The 22,294-nt window shown below is 39.8% G+C and overlaps 2 protein-coding genes across 6 annotated transcripts in view; one reads left to right on the top strand and one right to left on the bottom strand.

Annotated features, from left to right (window-relative positions):
* Positions 1 to 1,259: 1,259 nt before the first annotated feature.
* Positions 1,260 to 10,545, bottom strand: SSNA1 (SS nuclear autoantigen 1). Of its 2 annotated transcripts, XM_062507091.1 has the most exons (3): positions 10,407 to 10,545; positions 9,051 to 9,480; positions 1,260 to 1,508 (listed from the first exon to the last, which is right to left on the bottom strand). In XM_062507091.1, exon 2 carries the CDS (start codon positions 9,437 to 9,439, stop codon positions 9,095 to 9,097), a length of 345 nt encoding a protein of 114 aa, XP_062363075.1. In that variant the 5' UTR covers positions 9,440 to 9,480; positions 10,407 to 10,545; the 3' UTR covers positions 1,260 to 1,508; positions 9,051 to 9,094. The 2 variants fall into 2 exon arrangements, with proteins under 2 accessions (XP_062363075.1, XP_062363066.1); XM_062507082.1 differs by lacking the exon at positions 1,260 to 1,508 and having other exon boundaries at positions 3,280 to 9,480.
* A 125-nt stretch (positions 10,546 to 10,670) lies between these two features.
* Positions 10,671 to 22,294, top strand: part of WAC (WW domain containing adaptor with coiled-coil) — a 57,705-nt gene continuing 46,081 nt past the window's right edge. For 3 of the 4 annotated variants that reach the window (XM_062507071.1, XM_062507063.1, XM_062507045.1), the window contains exons 1-3: positions 10,671 to 11,230; positions 11,366 to 11,402; positions 12,786 to 12,981. In XM_062507071.1, the coding sequence (XP_062363055.1) occupies positions 11,190 to 11,230; positions 11,366 to 11,402; positions 12,786 to 12,981 (274 nt within the window). In that variant the 5' untranslated portion in view covers positions 10,671 to 11,189. The remainder of the gene's footprint in view (positions 11,231 to 11,365; positions 11,403 to 12,785; positions 12,982 to 22,294) is intronic. The other variant, XM_062507054.1, reaches the window with a different exon arrangement.

The raw sequence follows: 22,294 nt of genomic DNA, 5'->3' as shown, positions 1-22,294 counted from the left end.
TTGCTGAATACCTACAATGCCTTGACACAACTTTTTCCAAGTAGCCTTATTGTGCCATAGTCTACTCTGCCTTAGCACGTATTTATTAATTTGCAATACAGGCCACACTCAGAGCTTTGAAGAAGACACAGGTGACCTTGAACAGCTTCCTCAATGAGATAATTATTTGCAAGATCCAGCACTCTATTCCTTTACCTCTTTCTAACTTAAAGTTATAATCTTTTCTCAAACATGGAGCAAACATTTCTGGAACAAACTCGCAACATCTGAACACAGACTTCATACTAATTAAACTACAACACCTCATATAAACCTTTATCTGCATAAGATTATGTTATTTATCCTCAATGACAAACAAAACAAACTTCTGTTCTTTAATCTCCATAGCATATCAGGAAAATTCCCATCCATCCACTGCTTTGACCTACACCCTTTTTTTGGGATGAAACTCAGACCAGGTTTCTGGTTTTTTCTCTGGCATATAGTATTATCACCCCATACAACCATAACTTTTGGGGCACTATTAAATTGAATGAAATCTGTTTGTCTTTGCAAACAATTTTCCCAAGTGTGCCAGAACATGTCCGGACAATATCAAGATGGAAGCATCAATGACCCACCACATGTCAGAAGAGCAGCGTGTTTCTTTCTGCTCAGAAGCTTGGGATAACTGAAAACATGGTAAACAAGGAGCTAGGAATTAGAGGCAACAAAAGCTGTTAGAGGAGGAAGATGAGGATGGTGCTACAAATGATGGCTTATGTGGAACATAACAGGGTACACAATCTCATGCAAGATGTTAATGTCCTACTTGTTTAAATTGTCTTTGCTAATGGCAGATAATACTGAAATATTAAGACAGCTTTCTATCAAGAACTCTTTATACTTGCATTAAAATGTGTATATAAATATACTCAGCATTTTTGTATGTGTGAGTGCATATATCTATATATATAGAATATGTGATTATATTAATACTACTGTCAGATGCCACCTGCCCTAGGTTAAAGTAGTTCTTAATCTGAATTCATACAGCCTGCTTCTTTACACTACAGAAGAGCCCCATCCATCTAGAGATCTAGAAGCCCCCACTTGCCATAGTACTTCAACCCATTAACCCAAAACAAGCTGTGGTAGAGTATGGTTGCCTCACAACCTGCTGTTGTTATATGTGCTCTGTATGTGTATCTGTTACAGATGGGCTAGAACTGAGACCCTCCCCACCACCTTTAAGCATCAAGGAGCCTCAATGCCTAAAAAACCTGGTGGTCTTACATGTACTAATACAAGGTAATAAGCAGCCTGATAAAACAATAGGCTCTATAAAGGCAAGGTATCTGAAAAAGGTTAGGCTTTGAAAGGTAATTAGCAACGACCATTAGAAGTTCTTTATGTTCCTCTGCCCCACCTCCTACAGTCAGGCCCCAAAGCAGGAGCTTGGAAAGAACAGGTCTGGAAAGTGAGAGCGGCTGCTCAGGAGCTGGGATACCTCGTCATGCAGGGTCTACCTATGGATAAAGGAGTAACACATTTTTATTAAATATCATCATCATGCTCCATGCAATGTGGAAGCAGCAGCAAGAAATGTGACTCTAATCAGTTATATCTATCCCTTCCCCCAACACAGAGGTTGAGAATGCATAATCCTCCCTGTTTATGTCAAAACATCAAACAGGACATGAATCCCTGGGAAACAGTCCAAGTCAGAGCATGCAATTGAGGCTGAAAAAGCAAAGCCTCCATTCCCAGATCTGTCCCTTATTTGGGGCAGATTACTACGGAGTGTCACTGTCAATCAAGGAGATAAAGATATTAACAATCTCTGTAAGGTACTATATGATCAGTTCATTGGAAGCTATCTATCAAATATAAATATAAATATATATATATGTAATTTTAAACACTTTTAAAAGCAAAACCAGCATAGCACAAAACCAAATCTTGTTTCAGTTAAATTGCTGCTGTACTGGTAGTTTCCTTCTGACATTCTCAAAGAAAACATTCCCACATGCACACCATGAATGCATATGGCAGAGTGCCACGGGAGGCCTCAATGGAATACTTCATTAAAAAATAAACAAACAAAAATCCAAAAGCACATTTGAAACCAAGCAAGCAACACTTCGTGTAAATCATTTAAACTAAGAGAAGGCACAAAGTTTGCAACTTGACTGAAGGATTAAGACTGCATTTGATCAAGAACTTGGTGTACTACACAGTGATTAACAACAACTTACAGGCTTGTGGGCTTCAATGGAACTTGGATATCTGTATTTTTGGTCACAGGTATTTGAACTTGAACAACCTGAATCTAAATCAAGAACACTTTAGGCTTCAGAGAAAAACCACTAAAGTGTACAGGACTTTAAATAAATATCCTTCTCATGGAGTCACATCACTAAGTCACATGTCACTGAGATGCAGAATTCCCCGAGTTTAGAGAACAGGAACAGGAAGAACTTTTCTAACAACTCCAGTGACTCCATAGTGTATCAGATTTCCTAAGTGTGTCCACAGGGTCAACTACTGCTTGGCAGGGCATAACAACCCTCACTGAGCCCAGCTCTGCAGCAGCTACACAGCTTCCAGCTACACCTGAGCTCCTGAATTTCAAGATAACCTGGCTGCAATTGGGAATCACAGTCCTTGTGACTGACAGCAAGGACCAGGCTTCCTTTTTTTCAGCTTGCTTCAGTGAACCTTACAACAGAGAACTATGACCATTCTAACCACTTCATTTGAATTGTCTCACATCACTCTGCCATGGACAAGGCTAACAAGGATGCTCCCCTCTTTACAGATGGTGGTCTCTACTAAAAAGGCAGCTCATCTTTCATCCCATGTTCCCTGAGCGGAGTATCCATTCCGCTCATGCTAACAATAATACTTGAGGAAGAATCAGTATTTAACAAAAAGTACCTTTGTTTCATGAGTTACAGCAATTAATCTCACTTAGTACAAGGCAGTGAGCAGCACAAATGTCTAGCAGGATTTCCATTATGGAACAACTGCAAAACCATGTAAGAATTACTGCCAGTGTTTTGTTTTAAACACCTGACAGTGTATGATTCAGTCCTGAATACTAACTATATTAAAAAAAAAACATTCAAAAAACTCTCTCATATATTCAAGCTGACATTCAACTTAAAGTATTCTTACTGTATAAGGAAAAAGACGTTTAAAATAAAGTGTACACTTGTAGAATATGAAGAGGATTTTGCATCAGGAATCGACAGACATGCCAGATCAGAATCAGTTATCTAAGTATCAGTATCAACTTGTTAATAATCATATAACAACAATAAATAGTACTTTGATCTAATTCTGAATACAGACAGAGATTTGAAAACCTTTAGGAATGAAGTATTATACTTTACTACGTTCAATTAAATCAACTATACACTTTTTTAAAAAAGGAAATTACAAATCTGTCATGGACCATGATGTAAATAATTTTCTATAAGTTTCCCCATATATCCCATATCAATGGAAAACCTCAAACCAGTTATGGGAGCTCTGACTGAAGCAAGAGAACTTACACATAAGAAGTTCAAAAAATAGCATCTGTGAAGACTTAACTTTAAAATGCTCTGCAACCAGTCTATTAGGTTTTGTAATTTTAAACATTTTTAAAAGAAGGTGTTAAAAACTGTTCAGCCTAGTACTTTTGTTTTATAGTCTCTAACACTCCTGTTGTCTTCATTTAGGCTGGCCAGGAAACCGCATGTTTATTTCACACAAGAAAGTAAACAAGAACACTCAACACTGTTATAAATCCTTCAGGACCAAGCACACTCTGTACATGGGTGCTGCTAAGGCTGAGAGGAGAAACCCCATGAAGCTTCATAGGTCTGAAGAGAGAAACCAGCTCTCAACACAGTCAGTAGAATCACAATCAATCCCAGTTCCAGAGCATGACTGCCAGGACTTCTTCTAAATGCCTTTTCCTGAACATGATCTCTGTCTACATGTGGTTGTTTACCTCTAATATGGATGAATCCTATTCTAAAAGTAATATTTTCCCATTTCTGACATTCAAATTAAGCATACTTACAAATACTATCAGCTTTGCATCAGGTCACAAACAATGGGTGTGCTATAATCAAAATGCGTTATGTTTTACACTGTTATTTTCCATTGTGCTGCTAAATAAGATACCCAAAGTTTGTACAAATTACCCAAGATTTATAAGTTTCTGTAGTAGTTACTGCAGCATATCCACAGTCTTGCACAAATAGACAAAAAAACCCAGCAAATTGTTCCACCCACAAGATCTTGTAAAACTACTTTTGAAAACACTACAAAATGAAAGTGTTCTACTAGCCCCAATTCTACTAACATTTTATTTTTGTAAATACAGACCACAACACTGAACTACTTTTCACACAAACCCCACAAGCTAGAGCTATGAATGACCATATAGCTCCCTGTTCTGCAAGCTTGAACCTCTCCATGCTTTATTAACACCTAACATGCAAGTAGCTGGGTTTTACAGCTAGACAGTGAACCAAACTTCATCGGAAACCAACTGAGGTAGACAAGCATCAAGGACTACTCTGGAGCACCTAACAAAATCGCTGACATATTTGTAAGTAGTTAAGGGGCAAAGAACAAAAAATCCACCCCAAGTTTAAGAAAGACACCCAAGAAGTGGCCATGGTGCCTGACTCCACTCCAGTAAAACAACAGACACTGACAAAGCAATTGCTGCACTAATTGAATCAAAGGCTAGCCTGTCCTTCACCCAAAACAGAAAAAAGAAAATATTTACATCTATATTTAAAAACATACACATACATTAAAGCTGAAAGAGCACTCTGATTTTAGGAAAACTTGCCTATTCATCCGTTAAGAAAACCACCAACACACACAAATAAATCAACACTAAAGTATTTATTAATATTTCTTCTCTCATTCCTGAAAAGGAAGAAACTTTTAAAAATAAATTATAAAAAATAACTGTTTTGTCTACTTCTTGCATAAAACCCCCAAGAATCTAAGACCTACTCAAAGTTAAAAGTAACTGCCACAATCACTCAAATCTCTCCTAACAAGCAAAATCATCTAAGGAGTAAAAGACACTGGTCTTCTGCACAAGACTCATCTGTAGGATGAATTACCTGTAGGTGTTTGATCCTTTGGCTAACATTCCTCAGAATGTTCTTGTTACAGAGTTACCAGCACCTTGCTCCAGTTTAGCTTCATCCACTTAATCAATTTGGAGTGGAACACACCCGTAGTCCAAGACCTAGATGGAATTGATTCTCAATTCTGAAACATCAATCCAAGATCCAGTCACCTACGTTTAGACTACAGTTTGCTTCCTTGTTTGAATGCACAGCTCTTTTGGTATTTGAAGATGCCTAGTCTTCCTGGTCTGAAGCATTCCTAACCCAAGGAATCACAGCTCTTGCATTTACCAAGAGCCAAAAATCTGCCAATCCTCTGCCTAAACTCTCCAAGGTCAACCTGACATACAATGTACTCCAAGTACACACAGAACTTGTTTTTTAATAAAACTTGAGCAGTTCACTGAAGACTGTTCATAGGAGAGGAACCAGGACAGGAAACAACAGCACTGCATCCTGTGTGAGCCTGGCAAACTTACCCAGCAAACAGAAGGCTCAGATTCCACAGCCTCCTTTTTGAACAGAAAGAAATAAAAGACAGCAAGAGAAAACAAAACACAAGTTACCTCTTTTGCTGACTGTCAGTGAGCTTAAAAGAAGGGGGACAAAGTCCAAAGTTCAGATGATGCTCAGATGATTTCTAAAATTTGATTTATTGGGTAGCAAGAACTGTAGGCAGTAGCTCAGTAGTACTTGGAGCAGACAGAAGTGAGGTGAAACTCCACCTCTCTATCATACCCCCTCATGCTCCAGTCTTCCTGAACCAGGACGTCACAACCATACCTTCTACTTATCCTTAAAATTAGGGTGAAGCCCCAGTCCACTCACCTCAATTTCTGTAAGGTGATTAACAGAAACTGCACGTGGGAAGTACCTGAAGTGCAGGTTAAGCACCTCTGAAGAGACAGTAGTGGGGTGTGAAAGGCTACTGGCACAAGCACTTGCCCAGTGGTTCCTATAATCACTTCCACACAGAAAAATACTCCTACTTCAATATACCACCCACAAGCAGTTTCTTTGGTAACTGCCAAAATTTCTTCAGTTGATTTGCAAGGAGTCAACAGTCAAATGTTTTGAAAAAACTGTTGATCACTAGTGTTTTAAGTGATAGGCACATTTTTGAGAAGCATTGCTACAAAAGCAGGGAATCATCAGATCTCTTCCAGTTACCTTCTGTTATTTGGAAATCAGGTAAAAGTGCCTTTACATAAATTCAGGACTTTAGACCAATGTTCTAGATGCATTTCACTAAATCTCTGAATCAGACATAAGAGTTTCAAAAACTCTTGTTTCCTCACATACTAATAAGTAAGTTACAGAACACCCAACACAGCAGTTTAGATTAGGAACCCAACTTTTGTCAGTAAGGCTCCTAGACTGTAAGCACTCCAGTGAAGCACCAGGTTGAACTCACAGAGACAGAAGTTCAATATAAAAATTAAATTAGGAATAAGTATGATACTTTAAACTTATGAACTGCCTTATTCCTGGTGAACTTGCTGTTTCAGGTTATCCCCGCAGAGCTGCTGCCATCTGCAAACTATAATTTCTCTTCCAGCAATACTTTGGACAAACTTATTCTGCATGTCTTCTGAACAAAGTGAAGTTGTTTAACAAAAGCTATTCATGTCAAGATTTATAGTGTCTGAAAAAGCAATGAAGAAGTTTACCACTTGAATAAAAGGGTTCATTTCGGTCAATACAGAAAAAAATGCTAAACACTGTTTTTGAGTAGCAACTCTACAGGTGCACAGTGACTGCCAAACTTCAGAGTAATAGGTAAGCCCTAGAGATTTCTTATTTCTCTCCACTTTTGAATGTGAATTTAAATGGAAAGTTTAGACTGGGATCACTGAATGAATTCTAGCAACATTTCCACTTTTTATTTGATGTTGGGAGGCCCCAGAATAAGCATAAGTACTAGCCAGCAGCTGCATTTTTCCCTTAGACTTGTTAAAAAAAAAAAAATTAAAACGTCTCCAATTACTTAGTTTTGACACTGTAATAGCTACAACTAGACATACAGTGGCTGTGAAATAGATTTCTTTGAAGTCTTATAAGGCTTCTCTTAAAGCTTTGGTTTTATCAGCTTCAGTACAAAAAGAGGAATTATTTATGATTACTCTTAGGCAAACAAACCCATAATTATTGTGTGAGACCAATACTAGAAATTAACTGTACTGCTCTCTATAAATGAGCTTTCTATGATACAAATTGGTTTTCACAATTTCGAGTTCCAGTGCAGCTAGTAAGAAACAGTTTATTTTGTAACTAAAAGTTCTTGCTCTTTAGTTAGTACTTTTTCTTAATCTTCCTACTTTGCTGTAAATCAGTTACTACTAGTCTAAGGGCACACAGAATGTCATAGAATGTCCAGTCAAATAAGTAACTTTTTTGCTACTAAAAAAAAAAAAAAAAAAAAGCAAAATTTTTGAGTTTCACTTCAACATAAACAAGGTGGCACTTGAGTGCTGCAGCACTACAACAGCAATACCCTTGAGATGAGGTAATTTTATCACTTCTGCATTACCCACTGGGAATTCTCCAGAGGGAATATCTGGAAGTGCCATACAGGTAAACTGTGATTAGCTCAGTCACACTCACCCCTGATGTAGTTTGGCAATCAGAGGAACAGAATTTGCTCCCTATTATTGACCAAGAGCTATTACCAGAACTACTTACATCTTCATTTCTTCTCTATGTGCACCTGAGAAACGCACCACTATCAAGTGAGAAGATTTCAACTGCACTTCTTTCAATTTAATTAATTTGAATTGAATGAAGATTCTACTACAAAACACAGCTTAAAAAGTTACTGTTGTAACACACAAATAAGCAGGACAAAATGCACGTGTATGTACACACACACTGCTGAGATTTCTGCTGAATAAAGAGGTTCAGCAGAAACAAAAAAAAAAAACACCATTAAATTGAAATTTATGCCATGCTGTTATGTCATCTCTGATCTCTAAACTAAGTCCTATTTTAATGTCCTCTGTAAGAATGGCTGATAGCTGCAAACCACTTCTTATTTTCTTCTTTCACTTTTCATTTGTATTTCTATCATATAATTTCAGAATGTTCATTATTCTCCACAATCTAATTACAATTATTTAATAGATCAATTTAGAGCTAAAAGACACTAAAAAGGCTTCCAGAAATTCTATTAGTGGGTTTTAGCCAGGATTATCTTCTTTGGTCTTGTATTTACGCCTGTATTTTTAACTGGACCTCAGGTTTCTCAGGACTTCTACTGACACATTTTTCTTACCCGTAAGTGAATTACTGGTCCAGGTGCTCATGGGGTAGCTGTCTGTGCACTCGCACTAAACCTGACTTTCACTGCAGCACATCTTTCCAAACAAGGCCTTGAACCTTGAAGATGCATGAACCACATACAGTGCTAAATTTTAAGCCTACATGCCCTGCATTACTCCTGATTTCTCACTTTATCCCTCTATTATTCATGTAGCCAGTTATTGTAAACAGGGCTTTGTGCATGCATCAGGCAGAACTCCCTACAGGAAGCTAAATAGCTCATTTCCACTTGGTCCTAATAAAGTAAAGCCTAATAATTTGTAAAGTGAAAAAAAAATGTAGCATCTGGTTGACTTGCATCCACTAGTTTTCAAAGAAAAATTTACTGGGAACCTTCTAAAGTCAACCAATAAAACATGCCTTTTTTCTAAGCTTTGAAACATCATGATGCCAAAAGTGATAGTCTCCCATCTGCCTCAACTACCAACCTGCTAATTTTTGTAGTGTTCAATTAAGTAGATTTTTTAAAGCAAAATGACAACTTTATTTAATCTACTTTCTAGTGCATTTCAAAATAATAAAACATACAGAAAGACTGGAAGAAAGCCCCTCTCTGCTTATACTGTGTCTGTAAGGTTCTGTGGCTGACCACATGTTTCTCACCTAGTGGAATTTTTAGCACTGCAGAGTCCAAACATTTGATTGTTTCATGTTACATTAGTTTTCAGATCTGGTGAATGCTTTAAGCTTCCCACTTCTTTCTTCAAGACATTAAGTAAAGTTCTAGAGCTGTCCAAAATCTTCATGTAAGCAGCCTCAGTTTCAGCAAGTATTTTATCAAGCTCATTCCGTGAAGCCACCTTTTGGGCCAGGTTTTCACATACACACTCCAGCTGTTCACTGAGGACTTGGATTTCATGCTGGAGTTTACTCTTTTCCTCTTCTGCTTGCTGGATTTGTTTGTTCAGTTCTTCTTTTTGCATACATAAATCTTCAATGCATTTCACTAGTTCATTATTGTAACCCTGAAGAACAGCTCCCTGCTGAGTCATCCTGCACTCACTCCCCGAAGTCCCCTTTCAGCAACAGCCTTCTGCACACCAATTAAAGGAAAACAAACAAACAGAAAAAAATCTGTAAGAGTGTTGCCATGAATTATGCTTCACTAGCACATATGGAGCCTCAGGGCAAGGTTCTCTTTAAGTTTAACATGCTCACTCTGAGAGATGCCACATCTCTTCCCTTTTCAGGAAAGGGACAGGATAAAATTTGGCATATGCTCTCAAGCCTTTACTGAAAACTGCTAGCTCCTATGACACTGTCATGGCAGTTGTATCAAAGCATTTATGATATGTTTTATAACACCTTTATAAAATCCTGAATATAAGATGCTTTGTACCTCAACCTTCGAGGGCCTGGTCAGAAATAAACAGAAATTACAGAATGGTTAGGGTTGGAAGGGACTCTGGAGATCATCCAGTCCAACCCCTGGCAAGACAGGGTCACCTGGAGCATCCAGGTGGGTTTTGAATGTCTCCGCAGAGGAAGACTCCACGCCCTTCCCCGGGCAGGCTATTCCAATGCTCTTCAACCTTCAACACGAGGAAGTTCTTCCTCATGCTGAGGTGAAATTTCTTGTAGTTTAGCTTATGGCCATCGCTCCTCATCCCTGAGGGGCTCAGCAAGCACTGACAACAGCAGGGAATATTCGCGACACAGAGAGCGCCCGGAGCTCCCCGAACATTGGGGTGACCCGCAAGGCGGGTGCCGGAGCCACGTCGAGCCCCTCGCCCGCCGCTCACAGCCCCCGGAGACACGCCGGGGACCACGGCCCGGCCCGCACGCCCGCCGTCCCAGGGACATTTTAACGCCCTCCTCGCCGCCGAGCGCGGTCCCGCGGAACACGAGCCGAGCACAAAATGGCTCCTGGCGGGATATCGAGTGCTCGGGCGGAAGGGGTAAGTAAGAGGAGCCTTACCCATTCCTATCTACCCCCCGCAATTCCCCCTGTTATCCCACCTGCCTGGCAGGATCGCGATTCCTCCTCCCCACCGAGGAAGCGGCTCTGCCACCGAGGCCGCGCTACCCTCAGCTAACCGGCCCGTGCGCCTGCCAACGGCAGCGCCGACCCGTGAGGGGTCACGGAAATACCCGAGCGTTTCCGAACGTGGCGCCGCCCTGACGGCCTCCCGGAAACGTCTCTCCGGAAAAACACGATATTTACCGAAGGCAGGTAGCGCTCGGGAGAGTAGGCCGAGGCGGCAGTGGTAGGAAGGGCCGAGCGTTACGGAAGGAGCCGATGTTTGCCGAAGGGAGGGACTGAAGGGCGTAGTGCTCGGCGGAGGCAGCCGATGTTTGCCGAAGGGAGGGACTGAGGGGCGTCGGGCTCGGCGGACGCAGCCGATGTTTACCGAAGGCAGAGTCGCCCGAGAGCAAAGGGGACAGAGGGGACGGAGCGCGTCGGAAAGAGCCGGAAAGAGCCGACGTTGACCGAGCGCGGCGTCGCCCGAGTTCCCCGGATGTAGTTGGAGCGGCGGCGGCGGCGGGCGCGGCGGGGGGAGGCGGTGGCCGAGTCGGTGCTCCCGGTGTGTCTCAGCGCGCGCGGGGCCGAGCTGCCGGCGTCTCCCCTCTCGAGGCGATGGGCCCGTGAGCGCCGCTCCAGCCAAGCTGCCCGAGCCGCCCCCTTCCCCCGCCCCTGCCCCCGGAGCGCTGCCGCCCCCGCCTCCCCCTTCGGCGCCTGTGGCCCGGCCGCGGCCGTGCCCTCCTGGTCCCCTCACCCTCACACACACAGGCCGGGCATTGATGGTAATGTATGCGAGGAAACAGCAGAGACTCAGTGATGGGTAAATTCACCCCCCTCGGCCCCGCGGGGCCGCCTCCCCCCCCCCCCCCCCCCCTTCCGCCATGTTCGGCCCGGCCGCGGGCCGGTAACGGGCGCTCGCTAACGCCTCTCTCTCTTTCTCTCGCTCTCTCCTCAGCTGTCACGACCGCAGGGGGGACTCGCAGCCCTACCAGGTACCGCCGGGCCGGGAGGAGGAGCAGGGGAGGCGGGGGGGTGCTACTCCAGCGGAGGCTCCGGCGGCCGCCGCAGGCCGCGGCCGCCCCGGTCCGGCCCCTGGCGGCGCTCTGGGCCCGGGGCCGCGGGGCGGAGAGGTGGCGGCGGCCCTGGCTCAGGGAGCGGGGCCCCGGTGCTCGGCCGAGGCCTACGGAGCCGGGGCGAGCAGAAGCGGCCTAGTGCAACCCGTGCGGGGCTCGGGCCTGGGAGTTGGTGAGGGTGCGAGGGGCGGGAGAGAGAGCCGGGGTCACCTACGGTGGAGTGGAGACGCAGGAGAGGTGAATGTTACTCTAAAAACAAAGGGAGTTTTGTTCTTCCACCCACCCCCCTTTCCCCACCCCCACCTTCCCCAAAGTCCTTTCTTCTCCCCAAAACTGCTGCTGTGGGCTGTAACCTGAGCAGGGCATGGGTTTAGACCCTGACCAACTTGGGGTTACAAGTGAAACCTAATTTCTGCAATTGCCAGCTGCTAGGTATGTTCAGAAACCATAAAATCCTTGAGTTACTGACAATAGCCTCAGTTTCTGGAAGGTGGAAACTGCACTTCTTTGCTGTGTATACTGAAAAAAACCAATTGTCAAGGTTTGAGTCTGTGGAAAACTGTATGTTGTGATATTGCTCTCTGTAGGCCCTGAATTGAATTGTTTTACTGCATTTCTGTGTATTTGAATTACTGAAGTGCAGTACAAGCAGTCCAAAGCAGCTGTCAATGACAATTCACATAAATGTAAACACGTGCCATTCAGGAGTTCACACTGCAAAACCAAGCAGGTCAAAGTGAGGCAGAACATGTAATTTTTGGTAGAAACTTCAGAACGAGTTATTACATTACATGTTTTTGGCTCCCTGGAATTATTTCTTTTTAATTGCATCTGTTACAGGGATGTTAGTATGAAAAAAATCAAGAAAGTTCAAGGTAATGGTGAAACCAAATGGTCTTGATCAGAGAGTATGGAGGACATATTCAAAGTTTACACTGATTCAGTGTAACTTTTAGTTTGTCTTCCTGATAACAAGTGGAGACTGGTTCTCCCAAAAGTGTGGAAGAACTGTGGGTCATTTATTGCTGAAAGTGTGTAGTTCATCAGTGAAAAGACAGAGAAACTAGTTTCTTAACAGCAGGTATTACATTGGATGTAATAGTGGGAGAAAATGGTTTGAGTTCTAATTACAGAACTTGTTGCTTTAATGTAGGTAATTAAAACTAGGAAGACTAATGTTCTTTTTTCTTTTTAATAGTAAATTAAAATTAATTAACTTTTAAGAGTAATTTTGAAAGAGAAGAAAAAATCACAAAACTTCATATCTAATGTGAATGCCTGTTTTCTTGTGATCTTTTACAGGCTCTTAAGTACTCATCCAAGAGTCACCCCAGTGGTGGTGATCACCGTCATGACAAGATGCGAGACACCACAGATCCTTCACCACCAAATAAAATGCTGCGGCGCTCTGACAGCCCTGAAAACAAATACGGTGACAACACAGGGCACAGTAAAGCAAAAAGTGTGCATACTCACAGAGTTAGAGAGAGGGATGGTGGTGAGTTATCTTTAACAAACTTTTACTTATGCAATCACTAATTTCTCATTAAAATTAGCCATTATCACTCAGGTAATGTCTTACATTGAATGTGCCTTGTGCTCAGCCAGGGTGAGCACAGTCACAGGGTGACTGCAGTGAACCCAAAATGGGAATTTAATTGGAAGCAATTGTTGAGGCATTGTAACACCTATTAATTTTCTGGTTTTTTACAGGTATGGTAGTTTTCCTTATAGCCCCAAAGATTAAATAAAACCCTGTTTTTATTGTTTTAACTAGTATGTTTCATTTATTTAGACATACTGCAACGTTTGATAGCATGAAATAGTTTTGTGGATTTTTCATTAGCAATAAATGTTGGCTGCTTTGGGTCCTTTTTAATAACTTTTTGTTTTGTGGTGCAGTACTGTGTAGGTACATGCTCCATAGACTAAACCCCATCAGAAATGAAAGAAGCTTCTTTGTATTTAGCTGCTCTGTAGAACTCTTAATAGATGATCAAAGGTAGCACCTACTAGACCCTTTCTTGACAGGAGCTTTAAGACGTGTGTTCACAGTCAAGTCAGCCTCCTTTGTTTTTACAGGTTTATAAACAGTAGTAATATCCCCAGTATTTTTTTGACTGATCTTATTTTGTATCCCTGCTTCTTATGAAAAGAGTAGGATTTTTCCAGGTAATAAACAATGTTAGGTAACAAGCAGCCAAAGCTTAGAAAATTGCAGTTACTGTCTGAGTTTGGAAGAGTTCTTTTGTTTTGTTAATTGGTCTTCGTGTCAAGGTACAAGGTGAAGTATTAAAGTAGAGAATTTGGAGCTTTAAATGCAGTGCTTCTTTATTCTATATAAAGCTAACAAATTCTGATGTACATACACATTTATTGCTTACTTGGTATAATAGTTGCAGTAAAATAAAGGAAGTTATCTTTCAAGTACCTTTTTAGGCAATAACTAGTTCTGCACCAAAAATGTGTTCATGGTACACTATTCTTCCAAATCCTATTTGGTTTTCCTTCCTTGACTTAATGCTGAGGCTCTGTAGACCACTGTTAATGTCATAGAAGTGTGTAGATGGATTATAAAAGCATGCCTCTTTTGTTAATACACTGATTTTCAATGTATCTGATAATAATTGAAAGTGTAATAATCTCAGAATTAAATGTGCAGTGCCCATATGCTGCTTTTCTGTGCTACTTTTCAGGATACAGAGGTGTCCTCTTTTATTTCCTGTTCACCTGTCCAAAGATATTAGTCCCACATACTCCTGCAATTCTACTTAGTTTTGCTACAGTCAGTAATTTTTTCTGCTTGAACGGAGCTGCATTTAGTGGAATCATGCATATATGAAAACATCTGGAGGACGAGGTTCTATGTGGGGGTGCATTTGCTTTTTTGTGTGTTGGAAGTATTGTAAGATGGGCGAGACATTCTGAAGTTCCTACAGGGTCTGGCTGGATTTAGTAGTCAGAAATATGTATGCATGCAGTCAGGATGAAGGAAAATGAATTTTTGTAGTTGTGTAAAAGACAAAAAAGCAACCATCCCAGTGTACCTTCTAGTTGTTAAGACAGTGGAAAGTTTCATTTATTCTGGTCGGAAAGCAGGTGTTTTCATATCATGTGTTAACAGACTGGAAGAAGGAAGTAGTCTTCAACAGTCTGAGGGAAAGTATTAATTTTAAAAGTTGAACATTTATACTGCTTAATGTAAATAAGTGATTTTTTTTTTGTGTGTGTGTCATTAGTAAGGTTGGTTTGGCTGCAGTTTCACTTTTGTAATATATATTCAAAACAAGTAAAATTAGGTTAAATCCTGTGTACCATATGTGGTAAACCAAAGCTGAGCAGATGTGGGCAGAAGGATATCAATTTGTCTTTGATGCACTGAACATTTATGTCAGTATGAATTGAAGGTAGGTGTTAAAATATAGGTGAAATGCTGTAGTGTGATGGACATTTGCATATTGCTAATATGCAAAAGACAAAACTATTTACTATTTTCACACTGAAGGGCTGCTATTGCTATAGTATTCCCTTAGATCAGGAATTAGCAACAGAGTGAAAAAAAGAAAAACATTGTGAAAGTGCTAACATTTTTCATCTAAGCCTTTATATGACCAAAGAGTATTAATTTGGTTTGATACTACTATAATTGTCTATCTTATTTTCTTTTTGCATTCTTTATAGTGGAGGAAAGAAGTTGAGTGGTTTTTATTTTTTGTAATTTCTGAGCATTATTTTAAAATTGGTGCTGCTCGATTTGAAACTACTACAGGTGCCTTTGTGAAACTGTTGCCTTCCTGTGATCTAGCTGAACTTAACAAAGCAAATTTCATTGAAGTATCTCTGGTATTTATTTTCTTAAACTGAACTGAAGTCCCAAACAGACAATCCCTTCTTCTCTCATACCATAGAAGATAAAATAGGACATCAATTCATAGTGTTGCTACTGAACATAAAGCTGATTTAACCTGATTTCTTCCTCTCAACTCAATGTTTAGAAAAAACTCCTGTACCTCTCTTTGTTATTTTAGCTCTGAAGAGAAACAGGAAGATTCAGTGGTGTAGCATGCTGATTCAGTCATGACTGGTTCATGTTTTTTGTGGTAAATGCAGAATGTTATTTAAATGCAATTTCAAGATTTAAGTGTACACATTTAAAATATAAGAACAGGAATTGATTGAAAATTAATTAGTCAAAAATGGTAGAACTACCTCCTGTTAGTATCTTTAGTATATATTTAAAGGTAATTTTTGTAACCGCTTATTTTTGTAATATTCATGGCACAATCTTTTGTAGAATTGTAATCCATAGTGAGAAATTCAATTAAATTTAAAACACGTTTTATAATGTGGTGCGGGTAAGCCCTCCATACTGATACAGTGCAAACAAAGCATTTTTCCAAGTTGCTTACTGCATGGTTTCTGTGGAAAGAGACTGTGTACAGAGACAGTTGTTCTCTGGAGAGAAGACTTCCAAGTTTACCTTGGACTAAACACGGTGGAGTAATTGCAAGTTTCTGTCACATCCCTGGTTTCCTAAGAGCACTTGTACATCCAGCATATCAAAAAACTGCCTTAACTTTGTTCTTGCTTTCAGGTCCCTGTGCATGGAGGCATTGTCTCTGTATGCTAGTGTTTAAAACATAATGAGCAGCTTCCCCCCCTCAGTGCATCTCTTATTTATAGCTCAGCTGCTACAGGCAAGTGTGGGTTTGAAGAGATTAGGGGGTCTTATGAGACTAGCTCAAGTGTGAAGTTTCTTAACAGTAACAAATAGGGACTTAAAGCCAGCATTGTTTATGGGGACTAGAAATGTGAAGGGCCTTGTAGATGTGGAAAAATGTTTCCATTAAAGAAAAAGGGAAATACAAAGATTTGAGGGCTGTCATGCTTGAGGCTGTTGTAGGTCTTTTAAAATGCATGAATGACAAGATACTGGTGTACAGGAAAGAAAATAAAGAGGCCAGATAAGTAGAGTAGCTTTGGAAATAATGAAAGGGATATATATATAATTTAACAATAAAAATGTGAGATGCCAACCCTTGTTACAAAAAGGGCAAAGGGTGTTTCTACTTATCTGTATGGAGCAGAATGACCCACTAAGATACACAGTAGAACTTCATGCAAAAAAGCTTCTTTCACTTGAGCCACCTGTACTGAGTTGTTTCTTATTGTGAAAAAATATACTGTGTGTTTCACTGCACTTATATTTAAGAGACTTCGAAACTATGCTTCATGCCGTGATCTTACTGAATTGCTTAAAATAACTGGAGAGTGTAAATGTACATAGCATGAAATCTTCTACTGAATTATGTGATGTTGTGCAGTGTAGGCTCTTCTAATGAAATTAGATTATAGATTGTGATACTTAAGTTCCAAGGTATAATTGAAGCTTTGTGACTGTTTTTTTTTGCTTGTGAGTTGTTTTTTTTTTTAAATTGGCAATTAAGAACATTTGTCAGTGAGCACTGTTACTTACAATAGCAGTTCTAAGTTTAAAAATCTTACTGCTATTAAAGGCTGAAGGAGATGTTTGAAACAATGAGTTCCTATTTTTATCAAAGTGGTGGTGGGAGCTTCTGTGATTCTTTGTTGGCTTGCTTTGTTTCCACTGGTTCCTGAAGGAGTTCAGAGTCCTCATAGCAAAGGGATAGCAAACAGTCCTAACCAGAGAACTGTTAGGTTCCTGTGCTGACAGCCCTGGCAGTAGAGGGGAACTGCTGATTAAATCGGTGTGATCACTGGCCAGTGAAACAAAGAACGAACGGGTGTTAGTGTGGCTACAAGAGAATGGAAGATGCTCAGGCAATGGGCCTTGTAAAGAGGAAATTGCGGGGTGGGTGGAGAGAGGCAAGTCTGAGATTGATGGAACATAGTGAAAGGCTCAGGAAGAAGCTGGATTAGATTCTGTCTATGTAGTTACTATTAACTACTACTGTTAATGTTAAATTAATTATTCATTGCTCTGATAACCATTTCCTTACGGTAGCTATACAGTCAAAGCTGGGATGAGAGAAGTCTGATGACAAAGGGGAGTGAGCTCTCCATGAAGCATGCTCTGAATACCCCCCAGCAGCCAAATGTAGATTTAGTGATTCACTTCACTGTTCCTTGAATATTGGTTATTTGGATGGCTTTAACAGAAGTAGAGGTTGGTGGCTGGTTTGTTTTTTAAGGAAAACAGAATTGCTTCCAGGATCATTCACCTCTTAGAAGCTATTCTTTGGATTTAAAAAAACGGGGAAAGTAAGTTTATGTTTTCTGATATTTATAAAAGTGTTACTTTAAGTGTTATTCATTCTACTGCCTTCAGACAGGGTTTTAATTTTAAGCTTGTTTTCAAATTTAAACTTTTAGCTTTTCATTTACTCGGTGGACTTGGCAGCATTTCTGGGGTGACTTGGTGCAGGATCAGTTGTATAACCACTTTTTTGTGTTACTCTGTTGTGAGGATCTCAAATAGAAAAGAAATTGAAAAGTATGTGCTCATAGAATCACAGTAAAAGATACGACTTATGTTTGTACTTTCTGAATCTAGAGGTTTAGAATGTTAATATTGAAAATTGCTTTTGAGAAGTATCTGTAAAGCTTGCTTTTAACTAGCACAGAATGGAAGATAAAACCCCCTAATTTTATATTATTTATATTAGGTAAGAATTGTGATATTAATATGATGGTATTAAATGCTAAGTCTTTATTCATGTAGGTGGAAGGAGTCGTCTGTTTCTCTTAATGAAGTTCAAGTATCTGGTGTAGGTTGCTAGAGTAAAGATGTATTAGTGTGAGACTTGATCTGAAATGGAGGCTGCATCAAATGTTAATAAGCAGTGCTATTTGTTTGTAACCTGTTGATGCACCTGCTTCCCAAACTCTGTTGCTGTTAGGACTTTGAGAATTTTCACTTACTGTTTTTACATTCTTTTATATGTGAGAATATAAAATTCAGATCTATAAATAGGTTCTCTGAAGGTTTCCATTTATAGTTGCTCTGTTTAAGTAAATGCATTATCTTAATTTTAAGAATTCATTGGATTGTAAATGTAGAGCGTTCAAGTCAGTCTGCCTGCTAGACCTGGTAAGCTTTTGTACATAAGCATATTTTATGTTTTGGAAAAGAGAAAACAACAGACAATATACAAGATTTGGTGAATTTGCTTGTCTTTGATATGTAAGCTAATCCAAAGGGAATGATTTTTGCTTAGCATCATACTTTAACATATGCTACTAGCCTTTGACTTTACAGAAATGGAATATACAGTTTACTTAACTCGTATTTTTGGGTTGCTTTTCTGAAGATGAAAAGAAGTAATGAGAACTATTAGTTTCTGATGAGCTGCCTGCTACTAGGCTGTAGTCAAGACAGCAGTTTGCAAATTATGTAGCATTTTTCTCTATATTCCCCAATGCCCCCCAATTAGAATTATTCCTTAACCATGCGTTGGGATATGGCTGCTTTCTAAGAGAAAAAGCACTGCTTATTCAAACAGTAAGCTGTTTATTGACAGTTTGTGTTTGTTTTCCTGGCCATTTTTACCTATTCAGTATAAAGCACCCAGTAAGCCAAGTATTGCTGAAGCTGGGCTGAACTTGGAAGAGAGTGCGCTGCGTCTGTGTTGGCTGAGAGGGGAGATGATGCTGTAATAACTGTGCTGTGAATAATAGTAACTTAATGGCACCCGACTTGCAATGGTAACTGCATTTGTTTACAAAGTCAGCCTTTTATACAATTTCATGGGCATTTTCAAGGAAAGACCTATTGCTGTACAGAGAGATCATTCCCTATGTAGCTCTTCAATAAGAATTTTTTCTGTTTTTTCTCCCTGCTTTCAAGCTTGTGAAGTGAGATGTGTGTTCTAAGGCACAAATTGTACTTGCCTGGTAACTGGAAGTACACTGATAGAATGCTATTCAAGAGTAATCACAGAGTGGGTCAGGTTGGAAGGGGCCACAGTGGGTCAGGTCCAAACTCCCTGCTCAGGCAGGGTCATCCTGGAATACAGGGCACAGGATTGTGTCCAGATGGTTTTTTAATCTCTCCAGTGACGGAGACTCCACAGCCACCCTGGGCAGCTTGCTCCTGTGCTCAGTTACTCATGTCATGAAGAAGTTCTTCCTCATATTCAGGTGGAACTTCCTGCAACCACAGTTTGTGCCCACTGCTTCTTGACCTGTTGCTTGGCACTGCTGAGAAGAGCCTGGATTCATCTTCTGACACCCTCCATTCAGATACTTGTAGACAGTGATGAGGGTCCCCCTTGGTACGTCCAGTTGGAAAGTTTGTCCTTCAGGTCACTGGAAGGGGAGATAAATTTTTGAGCAGATGACTGACAAGAGATTTCACTCTTTTTACCAGATGCGTTAAGAGATGTCTGTTAAGCTTTTGTGGCCTTGACTTACCTTTCCATGCATGCAGCAATGTAACACTGTGTTTGAAATTAATGAAATATGAGGCCTGGAGACCTATTATTAGGCCTTGTAGTATTCTGGAATAATCCCTTCCTTAATGCAACTGTTGTTACAGAGGAGAGTTGCAAAGGAGATCTGTCAAAGTTAAATGGAAATTTTTCATAATGTTAAAACATAATTTGTTTTGTTTCTACGGCAGGGGTATGATAAAAAAATGCTAATACCCTCCTTTTGCCATCACTCAAAAAGAGATGTAAAACAGTTTTCAAGTTCATGACAAGGAAAAGGCAGCCAGAAATATGAACAATGAGCTAAATGAAGTAAATTCCCTGTGTCTGAGGGGCAGCAGGAGTCTTCAAAAGGTCATTTTTTGGTCTAAACTTTTATCATTACTTTTCTGCTACCTGTCAGTATAATTTCTGTGACCTGCTGTATATATTTAGGCATGTCATGCTTTCTCAAAATACTTCTACAAAGCAGATTTTATGGTTCCATCCCTACACAGATTAGTTCCTCTGCAGTGGTTTCCCAGATTTTTTAAATATTGTGCTTTTTTGTATTCTCTAAAGCAACAGTCTCTTTAGTGTTTTCCTGGGTTTGTTACTGAGTTTGTTGGAGCAGCAGAATTATCAATTATCTTCTGCATTTATCAGTAGCAAAAACAGGGAAAGGAAATTATGGCCTGTCCTGCTCATCTCATTTTTATGTTTCAAACATAGCTTTTCACTCCCAAATGTGGAAAACCATAAAGAATTTTTTTTTGAGGTATATAATGCGTAATGCACATTTGTATATAAACGCCACAATTTAGGTAATGTGCTCTACCTGTTTTTATTTCTGCTGCATATATTTCACATAATTATGTTTTTTGGGATGCTGGTGTGTTCATGCCAGCTGTGCCCCTTGAATAACATAGGGAGGAGTTTACATCTCATCTAGTTAAGTCATTTGAGTAGATTCCTCACTCATACACCTGCTGCTGGCAGATTAACACAGACTTAATTTTAAAAACTGTTCATGTGAAAGAATGCTATTTCTGCTTGCTTTAATACAAGAAATATATGATACTCTTCAAGTAGTATAAAGTTCAGCTCTTACTGGCTAGACACTGTTGATAATAACGATTGCAGTTTTTGTATAGTGCTTTTGAGAGTATTTACTTAACTAGAGAAATAAATTGAGACACTTAGGCAATCAAACAATTGTAAAGTAGATTTTGAGTTTGTAAACATAACTTCAGCTTTTGTGAAGAAGCTTATTTTCCTATAGTAAGGTAGTTCCAGGAAAGACCAATTGAATTTTTTGTACGTATTTTAAGATTTACTTAATGGGAAGAGAGATTCATTGTCTTGTCACCTGTTGTGCTTTAGATGCTTGAAAGAAAGCCCTGTTGCATAATACCTTTGTTAAGCTGAGCTAAGATTTGTTAAGATGAGCTGGCCCAGCCTGACACAAAGCTGTGATTCTGTATTTTTTAAAACCACAACACTGTATATATAAATTCTTGGATCAATCCTTGCTTGTCATCTTTGCTTCCTCTCAGAGCTGTGGGCCAGCATTCCTTTATTAGTGAAGAACATCTATGTGACAGGAAGTAACAAAGTAATTTGACTTGCTTTTTTTTTTTTTTGGTATTACTAGCATCTCTTCTTTTCAGAAACAATTCCCAGTTGAAAATTAAATAAGCATGAAATTAAAATCATGCTTGCTGAATATCTATACTGTAATAAATACACGAGGCATAGTATGTTAAGAACTGAAAAATCTATTTTGTCTAAACCTTATAATTTCTCAAGTTACATGAAAGTATGTTGACCAACTGCTGCTTTTAATGCTAAATATTTTCAAGTTAGGTTTCTCATTTTTGGTGAAGAAGTAGCATGTTCAGGAAAAAAATAAGTAATCTTTTGGAAACAGAAGTACTCCAGAATTCTTCATAGGCAGATCAGTCAGTATCTAAATTTTAGGTGAAATAATGCTTTTTCTGTTCTATTGATACATGGACATTGCTGTAGGCTTAGAAGAAAAGAAGTTCTCTTCAAATAGCAAATATTCATAGCACTCCAGGAGTGATGTGGTATTGCAGGTTGGTTCTTCTATTGTGTTTGATGTATTTTAAGATACGAATTTGAGATAATCTGATTTACAGGTACTATTTTTAAGACACATTTAAGAAGGGAGGGTGCCTTTTTTTTTGCCTTATTTTAATGTGATTAAATATTGATTCTGCCACAGCTTTCTGATTAAGGATATGTGTGTTACGTGTGTGACTAACATTTTTGCAGGATTGCAGTAGTGTTTTACAGGAGAGACTCCCTTTTTTTTAGTACTTGTACAGCACTGTGTACTTGCTGAATTGCTGATTCTCAATGGTGCATGCTCACTTGAAATGAAGAAAACTTAAGATG

Source organism: Cinclus cinclus, chromosome 1 (assembly GCF_963662255.1).
Source record: "Cinclus cinclus chromosome 1, bCinCin1.1, whole genome shotgun sequence".
NCBI classification, from domain to species: domain Eukaryota; kingdom Metazoa; phylum Chordata; class Aves; order Passeriformes; family Cinclidae; genus Cinclus; species Cinclus cinclus.
Note: the sequence above shows the minus strand (reverse complement) of the source record. Positions and strands in the feature narration are given on the sequence as shown.